At 40.3% G+C, this 23,582-nt stretch overlaps 1 protein-coding gene and 1 non-coding gene across 6 annotated transcripts in view; one reads left to right on the top strand and one right to left on the bottom strand.

The window, feature by feature from the left end:
• The window catches only part of FNIP2 (folliculin interacting protein 2), a 137,838-nt gene that overhangs the window by 102,527 nt on the left and 11,729 nt on the right, over positions 1-23,582 (bottom strand). For 2 of the 5 annotated variants that reach the window (XM_054554648.2, XM_054554649.2), the window contains exon 1: positions 13,163-13,269. The exons of the other annotated variants lie outside the window; for them this stretch is intronic. In XM_054554648.2, coding sequence (XP_054410623.1) covers positions 13,163-13,195 — 33 coding nt within the window. In that variant the 5' untranslated portion in view covers positions 13,196-13,269. Of the gene's footprint in view, positions 1-13,162; positions 13,270-23,582 lie in introns of those variants that run through there. 5 annotated transcript variants of the gene reach the window in all.
• Positions 9,552-9,658, top strand: LOC112133346 (U6 spliceosomal RNA). Its single transcript, XR_002914990.1, has one exon. It is a non-coding gene; the product is annotated as a U6 spliceosomal RNA (small nuclear RNA).

The raw sequence follows: 23,582 nt of genomic DNA, 5'->3' as shown, positions 1-23,582 counted from the left end.
GCATTAAAACTATGATATGGGCCAGGTGCAGTGGCTCATGCCTATAATCCCAGCACTTTGGGAGGCTGAGGTGGACGGATCATCTGAGGTCAGGAGTTTGAGACCAGCCTGACCAACATGGTGAAACCCCGTCTCTACTAAAAAAATACAAAAAAATCAGCCAGATGTGGTGGTGGATGCCTATAGTCCCAGCTACTCAAGAGGCTGAGGCAGGAGAATCGCTTGAACATAGGAGGCAGAGGTTGCAGTGAGCCGAGATTGCGCCACTGCACTCCAGCCTGAGCGACACAGCAGGACTCCATCTAAAAACAAAACAAAACAAAACAAAAACTATGATATGAATCTAACTGTAACAAGCAGTGTGCTTCTTTGACAGTCAGATGCATACAGTCTGATCAGGAGGGTGCTTATACACTCCTTTCTGCCTTTCCCTCGTTTACCACAGCAAAAGTTCCCATAGAGGCTTTTAATATCTTGTGATCACTCCTATCAGTGAGACCAACATGATATCTTAACAGAAAGGATTTTTAGATTTTTTTAAAAGTGAAAATGCCATTTCCTCTGTTACCCAGCTAATAAGCCTTAATTCCACAGTTCAAAATCTGATAAAATGTAATAGGGTAGAAATGAAAAAACCACAACTATTATATGTTAAAGGAGATGTCTCTATATGACTTCAAATTTCCTGATGTTTAAATAGGAGTCTAAAATTTCTTCAGTAAGTGGAAAAAGCATAATTGTATCATCACAATCACTCTTCTGAGACATTAGAGCAACTCAGAGAGCAACTAAGAGGTGGTATATGTAGATCTTTTATGCTTAAGAGTCTGTTCTCTCCCTCAATCCAATCTCCCTTTTTTCTCGATCTTCTCTTCCCTAAAATGTAATCACACACTTAGAGAGGTATTCACATTGTTATTCATTATCATGCTGGGTGCCTGCTCTTAAATATTAAATACTATGCATATTACAATTTATCATCCACCCTATTTGTAACCCTACACATGGCGAAGTTATCTATTTCCTTTCTACAGTTCATCCATGTATCATAGAAGATAATTTGGGTTATCCAAAGTTTACACATTTACAAAAGTGTCTGCAATCACTGACTAGACTCCCACATTCCACATGTGGTTCAATAGGTTGTTGACTGGAACTGCTGCTGCCACCACTGCTACTTTCACAATACTGATGAACTTTCTAAGACACTGGAAGGGAGGACCACAGGAGTATGAAAGCATGATGAATCCATGTGGTATATGTAAGGAAGGTAGACTACTACTTCAATTTTTTAAAGCTGCTATTTGTACTGTTTCCAATCTCATGTACCAGGTATTAAGTGGTCCTACAGAAGGGTGCCAAGTTTAAGAATCAATAAATAGCACAGTATCATTTAGATCACCAAAGACAAATATCTGGTACTCAAGACACAAGTCCAACCTCTTTCCCCCGTGGCCAAAATCTCTAAACAATCACATTGTCTCCTGTGATGCCCAGACTCCTCTCCAAAACCTTCAGATGCAGTGCTGCCAGGACCCACCTCCAATCCAAGATTTGACACCTGAGAAAAAGCCCATTCCCATGCCTAATTTAGAGTTGGGAGAATTAAAGTCATGAAAGTTTCTAGGTAAGTATTCATGCATTTCTGTAATTCCTTGACCTCACATTCTTCACATGATGAAAAGCAATATCATGATATGTAATGAAAAATTAACTCAAAAGCAACAACTGAGAAACGTAGCTTGGAGGAGAAAAATCTAAGACTTAATACAGCTCCCTAAAAAGTCCATTCTAATTATTCTCATTTAATGAATCTTGCAATAAAGAATCTTTCTCCTTTCAGGATGTCCAATCTTGAAAGGAAAAAAAAAAAAGAATCCCTCTTTCTCTGATATTTGCATTACATTAATGAGAAAAAAAGGAAAAATAAATACAGGACGGGAGAGAGTGGGGGAGGTTTAAGATCCACAGCACCACAAATGACCCTCCTCTTTATCAGGGTAATTCCGTATCTTCCATAATGCCTTCTCCTTGCACAAGAACAAATGATCACAAATCTTTCTACCAGAGACTTCAAAGCACGGTCCCCAGAAAGACACAAAAAGGTTATGGGATGCTGTTTCTTGATCCCAGTACTGGTACTGTGAACGCACAGCAACTCGAATATGTATACTGTTTTGTATATTATAATTCAATCAAAGTTTATTAAAAACAAAATAGGTCCTCCTCCTAGCCTACAGCCAGTAGATTAAGGTAAGGGGGTGTGAAAGCTTTTTTGAAGCAGTCTACTTTAGGGGAATGGGCTTTGGAGACAGATCCAGGATCAGAACCAAGTCTGTCAATACCTGGCTGTTTTCAGAAACATGACCATGGATAGTTCCTAATAGCTAAGCAGCAGGCCATCCTCACAATACCAGTTCAGTGTGCAATCAAACAATAACATACCTACCCTAATGCCATCTAAACTCATCTGACGAGCTCAGCACTAAGGAAATTTGTCAATATGTCAAATTCAGTCATATAGGGTAGAAAATACTGGTAGGTAGTTAGATCCACTGAGTGCTCTTTTATGTGCCAAGCGTTGTTCTATGTGTTTAATTTAACCACAGGAAGTAGGCAGTAGTAATATCTTCTCTTAACAGATGAGGAGAATGAAGCACAGGAAGGTTAAGGAACTGACCCAAGGTATACAGTTTGTCAGTGGCAAAGCCAGGCCTTAAATCCAGGTATCCTTGTTCACGAGCAGGCCCACTCTGCTCATTCTCATACCACGTCTGCGCCTGACCACTGGGACAGATCTGGGAAGGGGCTAAGGAGGAGGCAATTGGATATCACTGACTGATAAGTCAAATTCTTTCTTCTACATCTCAAATTCCATGCCACCTAGAATGTTTAGATTCTCATTAATTCAGTCCTCTGAGGACAAGGCCCAAGTCATGTGCTTTGTGAGTGACTAAGTATCTTGTCGGACACCTTGCCATGAACCCTGCCCTACTCACTCACCCCTGTCAACAATTCCTGTGCAGAAGCCGAGCACACCAGCCCCCACTGCCTTCCCAGGATTCTGCTCTGCCCTCCACTCGCAGTCCAGCACTTCAGCTAGGGACAGACTCCTAGGCAGAGCGATTTTTTTTTAATCCATACAAAGTTAGCTTAAATATTCAATAGAAATCTATGAGTATTATTGTTTTGACATAAAATGTGGAACTACCTGGGAAATAATTTAACTTTCAGATCCAGATCAAAGTTACATGGAAATTCAGGAAGATGTGCAGTTCCTAATTATAATCTAGATTATTTTCTACTCCCATGTCTCCATACTTTAAAGAGCAAAGCATTTGGCACCCAGAGCACAGAGAGAAGGCACCCAGTAACTGAAAGAATCAATGAATGAGTGGCACATCTTCATAAAATCTGTGAAACATAGAAAATTCTTATGTTAAATAAACAGAATGGGATAAAAATTGTATATGCAGTTTGATAACAAGCATGCTTTTAAAAAACTAAATGTAGAAAAAGTAAATATCAGAAAACAGAAAAAAGAAAGCATAGAAAAACCATACCAGAACGCTTTTGAGCAGCCACGATTAGGATGCTTTTTAAAAATTCTTTTATATTTTTGAATTTTCTAATAATAGGCATGTATTATTTACAAACAATGGGAAAAAACTATTTTTTTAAAAATTCTCGCCATTAATGATCACTTGATTTCCTTAATCTGTAATAATTCTGCAAGCTTTATTTTAAGAGAATTGTCAGAGGCAAAACAATTTCTGACAGCTGAAAGGAAAAGCAAAGCACTCACCCTGGAAGGGTGCAATTTGACTCACACGATTTTTCCTTCAACATAATTGCTATCACTAATATTTATAAAAACCAGCAAAAGTATATAGCCATAGCCATTATCCTCTTAAAGTATCTAAACAAAGCTCCACAATTTCCCTTTATTTGGAAACTTTGTGTAGTACCAAGCAGCAATGCAATATACATAACAATGAAAGGAATTTTTAAAGTACACATATTATACGATTTTTTGAAAAAGTGCTACCGAAAGGCTATCTGACCAGGTACCAGCATCCAGACAACACAGAGATAAGGAAAAGAAAGTTAAGGCTCCAGGAAATCCCCAACCTGATAAACGAAACAGCGGCCCAGAAGAGCTATAATAAAGCTGTGTTTGTAACTACTTCATATCTAAACTTTAACACCAAGAAGAGGTGGCCAGGTCAGGCCGGCAGTGTAACTCTCCACCCACAAGAAAAGGCACTGTGTATCTATTTGTCTCGGTAAAATGATTCAACCTTTCCAGAATCAGGGAGATAACCAGCAATTTGGATAAAGACTTTCATGACTTTTTTGTTTAAAGGTCCAATATCAGAACTCAATCTACAACCTATTTTTCTTATGTACGATTTTTACAACCCATCCCCATGATTAAATTATAATCATATAATCATTAATTCCCCTGAAATTAATAGCAGCTATGGGATTATTTTTTTAAATAACTTTTAACTGCCAAAAGTTAGAAACACATCAGCAACAAAATATTACATAACTTTTAAAGTTTAACTTTGATTTTGGGCCAGGCTGTCACTAGCATTTGGACCTAGGAAAGGTATCAGTAGTCTAGAGCTGCTTAAGAAGTTGGAAGCTGAGCTACTGGGTTGGGGCCATCATCTCAGCAATCATTCACAGATCTCTCATTCTCTGCAAATCATGTGATCAGGACACTCTGTTATCAAGTAAGGTAGAAGGTGTCTGGAAGAGCTTCTGCAGAAATTCTTATCAACACATTTGCTTACTCTACCTAGTTCATCACAGAAAACTGCTGTATGGTAGTGCCACTTTTCAGTGCTCCCAATCTCCACATCGGGACTAAAACTATTTAATTCATGAGAAGCATGTCTGAAAAACACCTAGCAGAGAACTCTTGGCTATCTCCAGCTCCCTTCCATTTGGATGTACAGCTATAACATAATTAAATCTTCTGTTAATGCTTTGGAACTTTCTGTTGCTGATGCCTGGATTCCTCAGCAGGCAATGCAGAGCTGTACAAAGTCCAGTCCCCTAAAATGCTGTCAGTATTGAGAAGCAGCAGCTCACATGCCCAAAACTACTACTGACAATTTAGCCACCTCACGAGCATGAAGGTAAAACCTTCTCATCATTCTGTACCTTCTCATATGCCTTGCTCTAACCAACTACACACCTATGTCTCACACTAGACTGGTCTCTGTTTTCCTGGAGAGGAATGTTTTTGTGAATAGGCTTCTCTCTTACATTTACAACATTTTTAAGCGTTTATAATTTTTAACATTTATAACATTGAGATACAACTATTTATCTCACAGAGGAATAAAAAATTCATTCAGGCTACTGTAAATGGCATCATACAAATACATATTATTGCCATTAGGGTAATTTTGGAATTACTAAGTTATTCATTAATCTGTGTTATAATTACACAAGCCACCAAATGGGATTAAACAAAACAAAGAACATCTGACATTCTTCCAGTTTATAAAGGCATTTCATTGCTTTTGTAGAATAATTTATGAACTCACTTTTAAAATGTGCTATCTAAAGACTTAAAACTCCACTCACTTCATCTTTTCAAACATTTCATGTGCCAGACCCTGTTAGGATGCTGATGATACATGAACCAAACCCCTGCCACCTTTATGAAGTTTACATGATAGTGGCAGAAGAAAATCAATAATTCAGAAAAATATTCAGTGTGCCAAAACAAATGGTGAGTGCTATAGCAGAAGATGAAGCAGGGGAAGGGTAAGCAATAGGGAATATTCAGTGGGAGGGAAACTTACCTAATTATCCATCTCTTATATATGGAGAGTAAAGACTTGGATTAAGAAAAAATCTAGAAGGGCCAGGTATGGTAGCTCACGCCTGTAATTCCAGCACTTTGGGAGGCTGAGGTGGGAGGATCACTTGAGTTTAAGAGTTTGAGAGCTCCCTAGGCAACATAGCAAGACCCTGTCTCTATAAGAAATTTAAAAGTAATCAGGCATGGTGGTGCATGCATGTAATGCTAACTACTCAAGAGGCTGGAGTGGGAGGATTATTTGAGCCCAGAAGTTTGAGGTTGTGGTGAGCTATAATCACACAACTGCACTCTGGCTTGAGTGACAGGGCAAGACCCTGTCTCTAAAAAATAACAACAAAAAAAAATTTAAACAAAAACAAAAAAACCTAGAAGCCTTGGTCTTTTAAAGGCTGTCAGTGTAAATAGTTGTAAACAGGATAAAGAGGAAAATGAAATTAGTGTGCCAACAGTCTCAAAGCAGATGTGGTGATGGAGTAACAGGTCTCCCAATGGTGTGGGAGAAGGTCTTGCCAGAAGCCCCTCTCTTCTCTCCACACTAGTGATAGGAAGGCTGGGCAAGAAGTTTTCTCTGGAGCCTGTGGCACTCCTGGCTCCCTCTTGACTCATGCCAGTGGAGAAATGGCAGCTTCCATCACAAATTCCACTGGTACCACCCTAATCCAAGCCTGGTGGATTTGGGGTTTTTTTGTTTGTTTTGTTTTGTTTTGTTTTGAGACAGGGTCTTGCTCTGTCACCCAGGCTAGAGTGCAGTGGCAAGATCACGCCTCACTGCAGCCTCGACCTCTAGGCTCGAACAATCCTCCCACCTTAGCCTCCTGAGTAGCTGGGACTACAGGCATGTGCCACCATACCTGGCTAACATTTGTGTTTTTTGTAGACACAGAGTCTCACCATGTTGCCCAGGCTAGTCTCAAACTCCTGGACTCAAGCAATCTGCCCATCTCAGCCTCCCAAGGCGCTAAGATTATAGGTGTGCACCACCATGCCCAGCAAAGCCCAGTGTTTTGCCAGGACTACCGTAATAGCCTTCATACTGGTATCCCACTCATTCTTGGCCTGCTACAAATTCATTCAATGGAAGTCAATGTATATAACAGAATAACAAAGTTAATTAGAATTATTAAAGGAAATCTATGTAGAGGTTAAGTTAGTGACAGTTCTCCTTCAGTTTTGGTTTGACAGGCAAAAATAGTGATACCTACCCAAAATATAGCTATAATTAAAGGTTTCTCATGCAATACATTCATCGCTGGTAAATTAAGTCAGACTCTTAAAGTGCTCTAAGAGTTCTAATAGCCACAACGACTACGAAAGCTGCTTGGGAGTTGACAGAAATCAATTTAGGAGAAGAGAAAGCTGGGAAATGAAAGACTGGGAAAGGATATTCAGCTCTGAATCAGCAGACTCTCATTTCTCTGAGTCAGTTCCTCATGATCAGGCTGAGTACGAGGAACTCAGGAGACGCCAGCCACCAGCGCGTAGTCACCGTCAGCAGGGTCCCTGCTGAGACAGGGTGTCATACCAGGAAACAGAACCTTGGACGAGAAGGCAAGAGCTAAGTCTAGTTCTGGCCTAGTCATCCACTACCTATGTGACTTTGGGGAAAGACATTAGACTCTCTGGGCCTCAGTTTCCTTAACCATAAATAGACAAGAATTGTTAGAGATGTTAAATGTGAGCATTTGAAAATCCCTTTGAAAAACTATAAAATTCTAGACAAATGCGATGTGTTAATTTTTATATACACAAGCCCAAAAGTACTCACTGTCTCATTTGAGTTGCTAAGCTCATAGATGATTGCACTGTATTTATACAACATGAAGCCAAGATAAATAACTTTGGCCACAATGATACCTGGCAAATAATGATTTTACCCAAGAAGGTCAATCACCTTCCCACCCCATCTTCCCTCCCCCCAAAACATAGCCAATTCTCTGGAAGCTCCAGGCAATTAAACACTCTGAGATAGACTCATCACAAAGTTCCTTGGGAACAATAAGCTCTAGAACAAATCAGCACAACAGTTAGAAAATTATATCTGTGGAACAATTATCTTTCAAATTAATATAAGGTATTCTCTCTTCCACTCATAAATCCCCTTTCAACACCCCACATATCCTCAGTCACATCAATTTCCCCTTCTAAAGTACCCCTCATTTAACTTTACAAGCTGAATCCTCTAAGTTCTTTTAGGACCCAAACCAAGGGCCATTTGCTCTATAAAAACTTCCCAAATGGTCCCTTTCCGAAAACGTTTCAATATTTGTAATAGGAAGACAGAATGGACTCTATAAACAATGAGTCTAAAGGATTCTCTACCTTTCTTGTAGCTCAGAACCTCCCCAACTACAACCACGGTTCAACTTTCCCCTTGGCTATACCTTGGAACAACAGTCACCATGTCTACACATTGCCACCAACCACGGTTTAGGGCAGCGGTCCCCAGCCTTTTCCAGGACCAGGGACTGGCTTCGTGGAAGACAATTTTTCCATGGACTGGGGGTGGGGGATGGTTTCGGGAGGAAACTGTTGCACCTCAGGTCATCATGCGTTAGATTCTCATAAGGAGCGCGCAACCTAGATCACTCGCATGCGCAGTTCACGATAGGGTTCGTGCTCCTGTGAGAATCTAATGCCGCTGCTGATCTGACAGGAGGCGGAGTTCAGGCGGTAACATCGGCGATGGGGATCAGCTGTAAATACAGATGAAGCTTCGCTCCCTTGCCCGCTGCTCTGTGTGGCTGGTCTGTGGCTTAGGAGTTGGGGACCCCTGGTTTAGGGAAGAATACCTGCAAGCCATGCACAATTCCCGTAACAGAACATGTGTGGAAGTGGTGTTTCCTCAAGTAACTTTGGATCTGCGACTTTTAATAAATAATTTTCAAAGTTTAGTGCTTTAGCTGCTATTATAAAGGTATTAATCTCTCTTTACATCTCATCAGATACATCAGAATGTAGATGCCAGTTAGGAATCCCTGAGCCAGAGGATGAACTTCGAGGACATGGACCACACCTTTAATTTCTTTTGTGTTTTGCTTGTGCAGTTAATACTAACACTGAGCAGAGAGCAGGCAGTTAGTAAGTGGTTCTTAAACTAGCTCCTTTTAAATGAACCTCTTTTCTGTCATATTTACTAAGGCTGCCTTGCAAATAGCTGTTCACCTAAGTTCTGAAAATAGTCACTCTCTCAGGGACAACAAAACCTCATTATACCACGGCTCAATGTGACATAGATTCAAATGCTCCTTTGAGAAAGAATTGCACATTTAAAAATATGACTGCATTTGATTAGTCCAAAATCCAAGCTAATGCTAACCCTGATACCAATTCTTAAAGGGATTCAGTTATATTCCATCCAGTAGAACTGTCATAAATGTTGACTTCATTTTATTTATGATAGAAGAATTTCCAAGGAAAATGAATAAACTTCTCTTAGCAGAGGGGTGCTTAGTACTTATGACAGTAATCCTTTTATTTATAAGGGATACATTCAGGTATACTAACAACTTCGAGAGGATTAATGTAACTGGACCCAAGAATTTTCTTTAGAAGTGTATCATTTAATACAATCATTTTCAAATTATTCCATGGAAATCCATGAAATCCAAAGAGACAGTGCTGTTCAACAGAAAGATAATACAAGCCACAAATATAATTTTAAATGTTCTAGTACCCATATTTAAAACTGCAATAAGAAACACGTGAGGTGCTCACTTTGGCAGCACATGTACTAAAATTGGAACGAAACAGAGAAGATTAGCAGGGCCCCTGCACAAGGATGACACGCAAATTCATGAAGTGTTCCATATTTTTTTAATACCTAGGTGACGGGTTGATAGGTGCAGCAAACCACCATGGCACATGTTCACCTATGAACAAACCTGCACATCCTGCATATGTACCCTAGAACTTAAAAAACATAAAAGAAAAACACATGTGAGGGCTGGATGCAGTGGCTCACACCTGTGATCCCAGTACTTTGGGAGGCCGAGGCTCACTTGGGAGGATCACTTGAGTTCAGGAGTTCAAGACCAACCTGGGCAACATAGGGAGACCCTGTGTCTACAAAAAAAATTTTTTTTAATTAGCCTGGCATGGTGGCACACTTGTAGTCCCAGCTGCTTGGGAGGCTGAGGCCGGAGGATTGCTTGAGCCCAGGAGGTCAAGGCTGCAGTGAGCCATGATCACACCACTGCACTCCAGCCTGGGCCACAGAGCAGGACCCACAAACAAACAAAAAACAAGTGAAATGAATTTTAGTATTTTGTTTAATCCAACATATACAAAATCTTAATTCAACATGTTATCAATATTAAAAATTATTAACTTTCTCACAGAATATTTCACATGCTTTATTTCATTCTAGGTCTCCAAAATCCAATGTGAATTTTATACTTAGAGAATGTCTCAATTCAGGCTAGCCACATTTCAAGGGCCGACTAGACATGTGGCTGGTGTTTACTGAGCTGGGCAGCGTAGTTCTAGACAACTCTTCACATAAATGACAATAGTAGGGTACAAGTATGATTTGCCTCTGTTCCATTTACAAACCCCATCACAGCAACCAATAGAAGGGGTATGAAACCTAACCCAGTGGCCAATAGGAAAGCTTGGAAAGCTGGAATCTGAGTATCCAAAATTGTCAGTGAAACTTCAGACAGTCAGGAGGAAGCTGACCTAGCTCCACAACCCCCATGCAAACAGAACTGAGAGGAATCATTACCTCTATTTACCAAACCATAAGTATGCTCATTCGCCAATCTTAAATGTCATAATAACGAAAATCACATGATAAGGGAACTGAAAACTGAAGAATTATGAGATAACAAAGACAACTCTGGAAGTAAAACATCCATCAAACTCTGTAGAACAAAAAGCATCTTATAGCAATTAGTAAAACTGGAACAACTCTTGACTATTCACTCCTGTCCTCCCCTCCTCTCCCTAAACCTAATCTGTAAACAAATCTTGATTCTTTCTCTACATCTTTCCATGATAAAATGCTGTGGGTCCTGTAACTGAAAAAGTACACTGTATTCTGTGTAGTCAAGAATCTGCCACTCATGTGATACTTTGCATAGGCCTCTTTATACCTGCTTTCACATCTGGACATTTAGGATTCCTAGATCATGTCTCAGGGTTCTTGGAATTTCTGGAAATTTGCACAGACAGCTGCACCTTATAGGCACACACCAATTGTCTTTATCAGCACTCTGGGTCCTCTGACCTAAGTATCCCTGTATCACTCCCTAGAGCTCAAAGTTCCCATGAATGGTCTATCCAAAAACAAATGTGTTGTTCTCTGCCTTCTTTAATTGCCCTCATTTCTACCTTCCCCCATTTTCCAGCAAGACTTTGACTACACCCTCTGATCCTTGCAGCTATAATTATTCCCTGCAGGCCTGCCCTCTGACTTCATACAATCTTCCAGTCCCTTGATAACTTCCTTTATCAAACCCATCCTGACTTCACCTCTTTATCTTTCAAAGCCAATAAGTCATCACTTTAATTCCCTACCTCATTCTATCCTTCAATCGGACTGGCCTCCAAAACTCATTCTAGGATGAAGCCACCCATTTACCTTCTCCATTCTAAGGCTGCGGAGTGCTGCAGAGGGCTTCTACTGTGCAGCCCATTCTCATTCTGTGAAGCAGTTATGTTCTATAAAGTCACCATGAACACTGAATTAGTGAATACCGAACCACTGCTTCTAGGGGGAAATAAAGGGTTAGGCTCCTGAAAGCCTCTGATTACAACATTTTCATCAACAGATTAATACATACCTTGGTTTATAGTGTATATGTGTTTCTGTTGAAAGATACCCTATTTAATGCATATTGTTGCTTCATTAATGCTGAACTCATACCAACAGCACTATTAACTCATGCCTGAACAAAGCTTACCTAAAGACACTGTCTTTGTAATGCACATCACAGCTTCTTACAGTAGGACCACTAGACAGCACTCCAGCACTATACATGGGGGCTAAACAGTGACATTACCAAGAAGCAGCAAAAAAAAAAAAAAAAAGCACTAAATTCACTGTGAAAAGGACACTTGTTTATAGAAGAGCTGACACAGGACAGCAGAGGGTTACCCTGTTTGACTTCAGCTGGGAACATGTGTGTAAAGTGACTCAAATATTTTGCCATTCTGCATATGTCCATTGAGTGACCATGAAAGTGCCAAGAGTATTGATTTTGGGGTTACAAATTTTGGTAAGTAGGTGAATTTACTAATAAGGAATCTGCAAATAATGAGGACTATACTTAGCACCTGATGTGTGTGTGTGTGTGTGTGTGTGTGTGTGTTGAGACAGCGTCTTGCTCTGTCTCCCAGGCTGGAGTGCAGTGGTGCAATCACGGCTCACTGTAGCTTCAACCTCCTAGGCTCAAGCAATCCTCCTGCCTCAGCTTCCCAAGTAGCTGGGACCACAGGTGTGCACCACTATGCCCGGCTAATTTCTCCAGATCACCATTCTCTGGATCTCATTGTCTGTTATCCCCTAAGGACAGTTTTCCTGATATCAGCTGCCTCTACCACCATGTTTTACCTATTTTCAAGCCTTCTATATGTGTCATGCTTGCACTCGAGATTACTGATGTATATAACCCTCAGACTGCAGAATGCCGAATGTAGAGAACACACAGGAAATGAAACACAGAGGGTATTACTGACATTCTTATCAGACTGTTTGGGCAGGGAGGCATTATCCTCTGTTTTGGCCTTCCAAAACAGAATTTCTTGCACATCAACAGTGGCTGGCTATAACTGGTAAAATTTCTGGTATTACAAACATACCAACATGAAAATTCTCTTAGGATTCTCAGTGCAGGCTGGGTGCAGTGACTCATGCCTGCAATCCCAGCACTTTGCGAGGCTGAGGCAAGTGGATCACTTGAGGTCAGGAGTTTGAGACCAGCCTGGCCAACATGGAGAAACCCCTACTAAAAATACAAAACTTAGCCCCGGGCATGGTGGCAGGTGCCTGTAATCCCAGCTACTCAGGAGGCTGAGGCAGGAGAATCACTTGAACCTGGGAGGTGGAGGTTATAGTGAGCCGAGATCGCACCATTGCACTCCAGCCTGGGTGACACAGGAAGACTCTGTCTCAAAAAGAAAAAAAAAAAAAAAAAAAAGGATTCTCAGTGCAGAAGGAACATCTAAAGACTAGAGTGTCTGTAGGCACTAAAAATAAAAATGAAGTTATAGAGGGGATTGGAAGCAAAACTGCCTGAAAGTGTTGAGGGAGAAATCACAAATTCCTATCAGAAAATTCCACCTTCTCGTTTATTGCTACCCACCTCCTCCACCTACCTCGTTACCCTCACCCCTCTCTCTCCATTCCATTAAATTAGTTTAGGTTTTCAGAAAACTGTTTAATTCTAATCATGATAGCCTGGTATTTATTTTGGGAAAATCACCTGCAAACAAAATGGAAAGACAAGAATTAAAAATTATGAGTACAAATATAAAAACAACTTTAAAATGTGTATTTAGCATCTAACTCGCCAAATAAAAAGATACAAATCCAAGAAAGTGCTAAGTGAAAAAAAAAGTGAAAATTAAAGGTATATACTACTAAGCTTAGACACCTAAGTCATCTAACAAATCTTTATTGATCACTTTTATTATTTTATTTTATTTTACATTTTATTTTAGAGACAGGGTCTCACTATGTCACCTAGGCTGGAGTGCAGTGGTGCGATCACAGATCACTGCAGCTTGGAACTCCTGGGATCAAGTGGTCCTCCCACCTCAGCCTCCTTAGTAGCTAGAATTACAGGAATGCATCACCATGCCCAACTGATTTTTAAAATTTTTTGGAGAGATGGAATCTCATTATATGGCTGGTCCCAAACTCCTGGCCTCAAGTGATCCTCCTGCCTCACCTCCCAAAATGCTGGGATTACAGGTGTTAGCCACCATGCCCAGCCTACTGAGCACTTCTGTAAGGTCTCCTTGTGCCTATTTTTTGGTATACAGGTTGAGTATCCCTTATCCGAACCAAAATATTTATAAGAATAATGGCTATAAGTTAACCTGGTTTTTATAGAATGGCCAGGATTTATTAATAGGATATTAACAGGATCCCATAGTTTAGTATAGGATTCATTAATGTATTTACAAATATTCCAAAATCTGAAAAAACTCCAAATCCCTCAAGGGATAAGAAGTGTTTCAGATTTGGCGTTTTTTCAGATTTTGTAATATTTGTATATACATTATGAGATATCTTGGGGATAGGACCCAGGTCTCAACATAAAATTCACTTATGTTTCTTTCATATACACTTTATATATACATAGCCGGAAAGTAATTTTATATAATATTTTTAATAATTTTGCATATGAAGCAAAGTTTTGATTGTGTTGGGACCGTGACCCATAAGGTCAGGTGTGGAATTTCCCGCTTGACGTGTCATGTCAATGCTCAAGTTATTCCCTAGTATCACTCTTGTACTACTCCAAACCTTTAATGGCTTTAAACAAAAGAATCACAGCAGTACAGCAAACCCCTCTCCCCTTTTCGCTTGGGTAAGGGATTATTTCACTTAGAACACATCCACCACTGCCAGGACTTAATCAGGCCACCACAACCCTTGGAGTTGGAAAAAATGGACTCTCATTGTGTTTACTCAGAAACTACTCCAATTTTGGAGCATTTCAGATTTTTGGATTAGGAATACTTAATCTGTACTGTTAGCTCCTATTACACATGTTATAACAGAAGAATAGGGAGCAAACTTCCATGAACCGAACTCCTCAAGGGCAGGGTATTATCTTATTCATTCTTGTACTCTAACAATGCTTTGCACCTAGAATATGGAAAATGTCAACAGATGCTTTTGAATGAACATTTACTATTGAGGATCCTATAAATTCATTTGTAAGTTTACTTTTAGAGCTCAGAGCACACATCAGAAACATCATTATAAAGGGCAGTCAGAGTACCTGGCCATCCTATAAAAACCAGGTTAATTTATAGCCATTATTCTAATAAATAAATGAACTGTACTTCATAACATAGTATCTTAGGTATGAAAAAATGCATTCTGAATGGTAAAAGCCTGTGATTTCTCTCTCTCTCTCTCACACACACACACACACACACACACACACACACTGCTTTTAGAGGCTCTGAGGTTGGAAGGTGAAAAGTAAAAGAGCTCAGCTGTGAAAGTAGCTTGGGATCAGGTGATCTTTGTGTTTCACTACTGCCCCTTGAAAATCTGATGGATTCTACAGCAATTATTCGCTAGTATCACTCTTGTACTATCCTCCAAACCTTTAATGACTTTAAACAAAATAATCACAGCAGCACAGCAAACCCCTTCTCTCCTTTGCCTTTAGGTAAGGCATTACTTCACCTAGAACACATCCACCACTGCCAGGACCTAACCAGGTCACAACCCCTGGAGTTGAAAAAAATGGACTCTCATTACTTTTAGTCAGAAACTATCCTGCTCTCGCATAAGCTTTTCCTTTTACATTGTTTTTAGTTTTTACTCTTGCCTAAAGATGAAGCATGGAAGGTAAGGAGTCAAGTGGCTTCCACTGCTACATTATGGCCACAGCACAACTGATGACCAACAAAACAAAGTGCCAGGAAATCCTGTGAGTGTGCCTTTAGAGAGCTGGGGAGCAGGAGGCTACAGCAGTTATTAGATTAAATCCAGACTTGTGGTCAATGTTAACCTGCAAGTTCCTTGTGAGTCTAGCCTTTTCTATGTGGAACCTACTTTAACTTTTTCTTAAAGAATACAGCAACTTTTCAAGAGGCCTGTCCATATGTACGGCTTCTTCTCCCAAAGGGGATAAACAACATGAAGCAACCATGTGTTACAACTCCAGAAGCTGCCATAAAGCAACCTAGGTTAAACTTCCCTATTAGCTCCCTTCTCCTAAAATTACCCATCAAAAACCTCAAATAAAAGGCAAAAAGATCATCACAAAAAGAAAGAAAAGCGAAGGTTAAACACATAAGATTATAGCATGAGCTAAGCGGGCCTTTGCTTATTGATTTATTCAGACATTTGTCATGTGCCTATACGTGCCAAGTGCTTATATTGCAAAGTGAATACAGATTCGCCATGGTCATCCCTGTCCTCAGAGGGGAGTAGTAAGTCATGCACAGGCAATTACACTCCAGGGGGACACAGTGCTCAGTGCAATGAGTCTGTGAAAGAGCAGATTATCGGCAAAGGCTTCCAGGAATCAGAGTACTTATTATGCGCCCAGCACAGTCGTAACTGCAAGAACCACCCACTTAAATCTCATACCACCACCATGAGGTGGTTACTATTATTCCCAACATACCAAAGAGAAAACGGCAGCATAGCACAGCATGGTTAAGCAACTTGCTCGAGACCATACAGCTATTAAGTGATAGTGTCAGGATTCGAATCCTGAAGTCCAATTCCAAGCCCACTCCCGCTCTTAATCACCACACTAGTTAGGAGTGTGAGTCAGGTTAAAGGAGGAAAGGAGGAGCCAAGTTCCAAACAAAGAAATCTTCATAAAGAGAAAACTCAAGATTGTTTGAGGAACTGAGACAAATTCTCTTTGACTGGACTTAGGAGTATGAGGGGAAGAGCAAAGAGAAATGAGGCAGGGCTGCCACATGAAAGAGGCTGGACTTGATTTTCAGAGTTCCATAGTCTACGTCTCAGTCCCTCAATGTCAGAAAGAAGCAAAAGTCTAACAAAAATAACAAAAAAGTCCAACAACATGCAAGAGAATATAGTTGTGTGATAATTAAGAATCATAAAAATGTATTTTAGCTATAAATTCTTAACAGTTTTTTAACTACACAACCCATACTCATAGGACTAAAAATTGGCTGAGATGTGATGCAGGAATCAAAAGGTGTGCGTCCCACATCTTGGCCTATCCATACGGGTAACTAGCTCTGTAGCCTTGGTGAGTGAGCCTTTTCCTATTCTATAAAATAAATATAACTGCTTTGGGAAATAAAAGTCATGTAAATATCAAGTTTACAGTTAAGTTCCTTTTATCATTTATACTTTGAAATACTGGTCTTTGGCGCAGAGCAGCACGTTTAACCAGTATGCACCTCTCTCCCACCACAATTTTTAGAAAAGAAAACTATGGGAAAAACTGGTTTGTACAACACGTAATTCCCAACTTCGGCATCCTAAACCTCCAAAATGCATACCTCATTTCTGCTTTGAAATCACCACTACATTTCATTGGCTAAACAAATCTTTGTCTTTGCCAAGGAAAAGAAATGATTCCATTAAAAAGATCTCTGGTTAACTGCACTCATGGGAGCTGAAAATACTCTGAACTTTCTCAACAACAGCTAAATCCAAGTTCCTCCCCTCCTAGACTTTGGGAGATGGATCAGCTACCTGAAGTCATGGATCCTTCTGTCCCAAGTGTAAAATTCAAAAATCACAGACTTAGAGATTAAAAAAAAAAAAAGCTGAGACCCCCAAAAGCAATACAGACTCTGAAGATAATCTCTCCCACTACTGTTTCCTATCCCCACCTCCGCTAAGAAATTACTTCATCTTAGTCAATTAAAGTGGCAAATTAAAAACATAGCATCATGAGGAGAGAATCACAAAAAATTCATAAGGACAAAGAAACCCTACATAAAAATTGCAATGCCTTTGACTCTGGTTAATTTGTCACTATTGTCTTTAGAAAACAGGGAACGAAAATCTCACAGAATAAAGAAGTTTGCAAAGGCTGACTGCAGGCACCTTTTCCCAAACAGAGCTGTTTTTTTAAAAATAAAAACCACTGTCAACTCTCATTACCATATGAGGACAGGCACAATTTATAGTTGAAATAATTATTTTCAAGTCCTGGGTTTGTTCATTTATTTCAGAACTGACATTCACAAAAATGCAAACGGAAGGAATGAGCTTCTGGCAGCTCCCTGAAGCTGTAATAGCATATGACCTGTGCACTAGTAAATCTAGTTTTCTTTTTTTAACTCTGGCCATGAGACACCAAAATAAGTATTCTTTTATTCATCTGAATCTCCTGTGCAATTAACGTTTTTACTATATGAACTGCATTAGTACACAGGTATTTGGTGACTTGTTTTTATGAAGATAAAACAGCATGAAGCCAGTAGAATATTTATCTTGGACACAGAACTGGATCAGGTCCAGAAAACAAAAGGACAGATAAGCATTTCTCTGGAAGGAGAAATATAAACAGAGTGGTCTTTTCAGCAATGAGTGTGAAGATTGAACTTAACATTTTCATAATTAATCTGGACGAGAGACTGGTCATAGATAGGGCCATCACTGTAGATGATGGCACTAACAGTTTTTCACCAGGTAAGTCCCAGATAAAGGGAATAAACAGTAAGATCTTTCAAGGTTCTAGGAACAGATAAATGGCAAATGAGTTTCAGTCCAGGCAAAGGTCAGATTGGTTTAGACAAAAAAGACCTTCAAACTATTCTTATGACAGACCCTAAACTCTTAAGTTTTGTTCCACAGAAAGAATTTACTAAAGAAAGACGTCAGCTGGGAAGAGGGGAGGAGCCAACAAAATGCTGAGTAAATCAGATATGACCTCAGAAACAAAATGAAAATTACTTTGCCTTCATATGTAAAACAGTGTATTTTTAATACAATACCCCATACATTTCTTGGCAGTGAATTTCAAAACTCTAAACTGGAACTGGTATAGAAAATTAAACAATCTACAGAGGAGAATCTCTGAAGTTAAAAAAAAAGAAAAAGAGAAAAGAAAGAACCCTGTAACTGGAAAGAAAAAAATGGAGTAAATACAGTTAAGAAGCATGGGTAGGGCTGGGCGCGGGACCTCACGCCTGTGATTCTACCGCTTTGAGAGGCCAAGATGGGAGGATTGCTTGAGCACAGGAGTTCAAGACCAGCCTGGTCAATAGAGCAAGACCTCATCTCTTATTAAATTTAAAATTAAAGAAAGAACAAATCATGGGTAGGATAAACATATTTATTAAATTCTGAAATAATGGAGATGTTCTTAAAACTTCAAATTTGGAGACAAATTTATGTTTTAAAAAAGAGAGGGGCCAGGCGTGGTGGCTCATGCCGGTAATCCCAGCACTTTGGGAGACTGAGGTGGGCGGATCACGAGGTTAAGAGATGGAGACCATCCTGGCCAACAAGATGAAACCCTGTCTCTACTAAACAATACAAAAATTAGCTGGGCATTGTGGCACGTGCTTGTAGTCCCATGTACTCGGGAGGCTGAGGCAGAAGAATTTCTTGAACCCGGAAGGTGAGGTTGCAATGAGCCGAGATCGCGCCACTGCACTCCAGCCTGGCAACAGAGCGAGACTATGGCTCAAAAAAAAAAAAAAAAAAAAAAAAGAGGAACTTTATATACTGGCTAATAAACTCACATATTTTTAAGTACTGGTAGTAGCTGAAAACAATGCAGGTTCAAATAAACGTATTTAAACAAGCTCCTACTAATGTACTGTACTTAGTATTATGCTATACACTGCAGGGACACACATACAATGTTGCTGTCAAGGTATAATCTTGTAAAGTATTTGGATAAATAAAAAACAGCTAGTAGAATGTGGTAGCTGCCATATAAGAAGAATCAGAGCAGGGATCCGCAGCCCCTGGGTCACGGACTGGTACCAGACCATGGCCTGTCACGAACCGGGCCACAAAGCAGGAGGTGAGTGGTGGCGAGTGAGCATTACTGCCTGAGCTCCACCTCATCGGGTCAGTGGTGGCACTGGATTCTCATAGGAGCGCGAGCCCTATTATGAACCGCGCATGCGAGGGAGCTAGGCTGCACACTCCTTATGAGAATCTAATGTCTGATGATCTCTCACTATCTCCCATCAACCCCAGATGGGACCTTCTAGTTGCAGGAAAACAGGCTCAGGGTTCCCACTGATTATACATTTGGTGAGTTGTATAGTTATTTCATTATTTATTACAATGTTATAATAATAGAAATAAAGTACACAATAAATGTAATGTGCTTGAATCATCCCAAAACCATCCCCCACTCCACTGTCCGTGGAAAAATTGTCTGCCACGAAACTGTTGCCTGATGCCAAAAAGGTTGGGGACCACTGGTTTAAAGGAAGCAGCACGCCCATTTGGGGTAATCAGCAAAGATAATGAGAGGTGGCATCTAAACTGAGTTTGGAAGAAGGAACAGAATTTCTACAAAAGTAATTTTGGAGGAGGGAATAGAAAAAGAAAAGTCTTAAAGAGCAAGAGATGAATTTTCTGGGCTCTTTGGCAAATATTGGCTTAATATCTTCTGACAACTACAGCTTCATGAATATCACAACTTGGAGTGTTCAACTACACCTTAAATTCAACATGTTCAAAACCAATTTCTCCTTGTAACTTCCCTATTTCCACTAATTATGCTACCCACATTATTCGGGCTCAAAACTTGGAAGTTGCTTTATATATCATGATTTTGTTTATTCTTTTTGTTTACAAGTATCTCCCCACCACGTTCACATCCTGTCCAGCTTTCCTCTGAAATGTGACTCATGTACATTCCTCCATCCATGCCAGTTAGGTCCCCAAGAAAGAGAAAGCAATGGGAGACATAATAAACCCTTCATTGCTTCCAAGTTTTGATGCAAACCTCAGCCTAGGAAGCTGAACTGGTCCAGGCTCTGGAACTGGATGGGACCAGATGGAGAATTCCAGCTGTGAGGATTTTAGGCCACTCAGAGCCTAGAGCAATGCAGTTCAAATGTCCTCGTCCCCCGCCCTGACAAGGCCACACAGGAATCTCTATTTCACTAATCTGATGGTGAACGGACTCCTGAGAAGGCCAAGCAAAAAAGAAAAAAAGATCAAGCCTGCTTGCTTCAGTGCTTCAGGCAGAGTTGGTCTAGATCCACATGCCAAATATCTCTAAGATGAAAAGAAAAGTGGAGTCTTTGGAACAGACAGGTAATAAATGAGATTTACAATACTTTGGAATTTGAATTAAAGAAGAAGAGAGACCCAATTATTTTCTCCTTGAAGGTAACTTGCCCCTCCCCAACTAAAAACATCTCTGAGGTAAACCTCTGCAGGGAAAATGATGTGTTGGAGGCCCTGTGCCTTGTACAGATGGTTTCTAAAATAAATGGAGAGCAGAGCACAGGTCTAAAACATTATGGCAATGCTTTCACCCCAGGAAAGTTACCTACTGTGGTCTGGTGATTGGACCACAACAATTCTCACCATCAATTGCTAATCTTGACATAATTCTGAAAGGAACTCTCCTCTTAAATAGCATTAAGCATGCTAGCTTAGCATGCTAGCAGGTCACGGCAAGCTCAAGACAACTCACTCTGCTGCTGCTGTGTTAAACACAATATTGACTTTAACAGTCCAAGCTGTAAAACTCAATGCTCTGCTGGAGTAAACTAAAGAGCAGCATGGCACAGTAATCAGCTATAAGATCAAAGTCCAATACAAACTGGATTTGAAGAATGAAGACAAAATGATGAACAAATTAAAGTGTGGATTTGCACCTACTGGAACTAGACTGCTTTTTAACAGCTTTAGTTGGAGCAAGCAGAGGTTGTGCGCTTCCCTTGGCACATTATCTAAACTAGCACCCACCCCCTACATACAATTACAGGGAGTATTTAGCACTCTGTAGATAAGATTACTGGACAATTGGGAGCTTCCCCCCTCCTCTAGTTTCTGATACAAATGCCTCTCCCCTTTCCCTCCCTTTTTCCAACCCTCTCCCTTTTCTGTTTGTAAAAATATAACAATCATGAGAACTGAATTGGTAAGAACCTTCAAACACAAACTCCTTTCCTTGCAATAAGTCTGGAATTTTAGGATTAGCTGCCATAACTGACTCCTCATAAACGTTTGTGAAATGAATCAAAAGAGGCAAAAGAACTGTCAGGAAACTAATTTGAGGAAAAAAAAAACAAAAGAAGCTCCTGATATTAAAAGATACAAAAAGAGATAGTTATGTATCTGGTAGGTTTACCAAGTACAGATTTTGCCATAAGCTGGAGGGGAAGCTTAAAGGCTGGGAGCACGAAGCTGTCAGCTTGTATGAGTTTTGTTTTTTCCCTTTGAAGATAAGGGAGGTCTGAGATAGGGGAAAGAGAGGGAAGACTGGGGAATACACGTATGTTCTACTTGCTGATATCATATATCATATACACTAAAACTGCACTAACTCACATCCCAGCACCAAAATTTAAGTTAGGGTCCCTGTGTTTAGCAAGCTGCTCCACCAATCCACTACTTAAAACCTCAGTGGCTCCACATTGCCTTCAGAGCAGGAACTCCACGTTTTGGCAAAGATAAGCTACTTGCCATTTCCCTACAACCTTGAGATCAGCAGAGATGCATTTAATACAGGGAAAGAGCTGGAGGGAAAGACATAATATTTAAGTCTCTGAGAGTTATGAGAGTCACTACATATTGAATGTCTAATAGTTGCCAAGCACTGTGCAGTAGGATTGATATGTATTATCTCTAGTCTTCAGATGAACTTGCAAGAAAGGGAACTTTACACCTGTTTTACAGATTAAAAAAAAAAAAATTCATTTAGAGAGAATAATGTGCCCCACATTGTAAGTGGGAGAGTCAGGTTTGAATTCAAAAATGTAAACCCAGGCTGGGCGCAGTGGCTCCTGCCTGTAATCCCAGCACCTTGCAGAGGCCGAGACAGGCAGATCACTTGAAGCCAGGAGCTCGAGACCAGCATGGCCAACATGCTGAAACCCCGTCTCTACCAAAAAAAATACAAAAATTAGCCAGGCATGGTGGCATGCGCCTGTAGTCCCAGCTACTCAGGAGGCTGAGGCAGGAGAGTCACTTGAACCTTGGAGGCAAGGGTTGCCGTGAGCCAAGATCGCGCCACCGCACTCCAGCCTGGGCGACAGAGTGAGACTCTGTCTCAAAACAAAAACAAACAAAAAATGTAAATCTGTAACAAAGGCCCTACTCTAATAAGACTCAAAGTATAGACTGGGGTCCCTCCCCATCTACACTTTGGGGTTACCTAAATTTAAAATTTAAAATTAATAATGCTTGCAACAACTTGCACAATTTGGTCCAAATGTATCTTGCCTCACAAGAACACTGATTTCATAGAGACCGGTCCACTCATTTTTAACTCAGGAACACCTCTAAGGTAAAAAGTTTTTCACCTCTATTAGCTCTTATCTCCTCCATAAAGCCTCCCTAACTAGCCCAGATTAAAGAGCCCTCCCTCACTCCTTCCTTTCATCTTAATAGGACTTTAGAGACTTGGTCCTGAACTACTGTTTTGTATTATTAATTAGTTTTTCACACGTAATATATAATTGCACAATTAACAGTAAGCTCCCTAGAAATAGTACTTAGACTTCATACTTTCTTTTTTCTTTTTTTTGAGAAGGAATCTCACTCTGTTGCTGAGACTGGAGTGCGGTGGCGCGATCTCAGCTCACTGCAACCTCCGCCCCTGGGGTTCAAGCGGTTCTCCTGCCTCAGCCTCCTGAGTAGCTGGGACTACAGGTGCACGCCACCACACCTGGCTAATTTTTTTGTGTTTTTAGTAGAGACAGGGTTTCACCATTTTGGTCAGGCTGTTATTGAACTCCTGACCTCAAATGATCTGCCTGCCTCAGCCTCCCAGAGTGCTGGGATTATAGGCGTGAGCCACCGCACTCAGCTACACTTCATACTTTCTTATAAACCTCACAAAATCTACCACTGAATCTCAGTCTTAAGTACTTCAAATATTAATCTGCAGAGAGAGAATACAGA

This window comes from Pongo abelii, chromosome 3, assembly GCF_028885655.2.
Source record: "Pongo abelii isolate AG06213 chromosome 3, NHGRI_mPonAbe1-v2.0_pri, whole genome shotgun sequence".
In the NCBI taxonomy this organism is placed as follows: Eukaryota; Metazoa; Chordata; class Mammalia; order Primates; family Hominidae; genus Pongo; species Pongo abelii.
The sequence above is the reverse complement of the archived record's forward strand: the minus strand, read 5'-3'. Positions and strand labels throughout refer to the sequence as shown.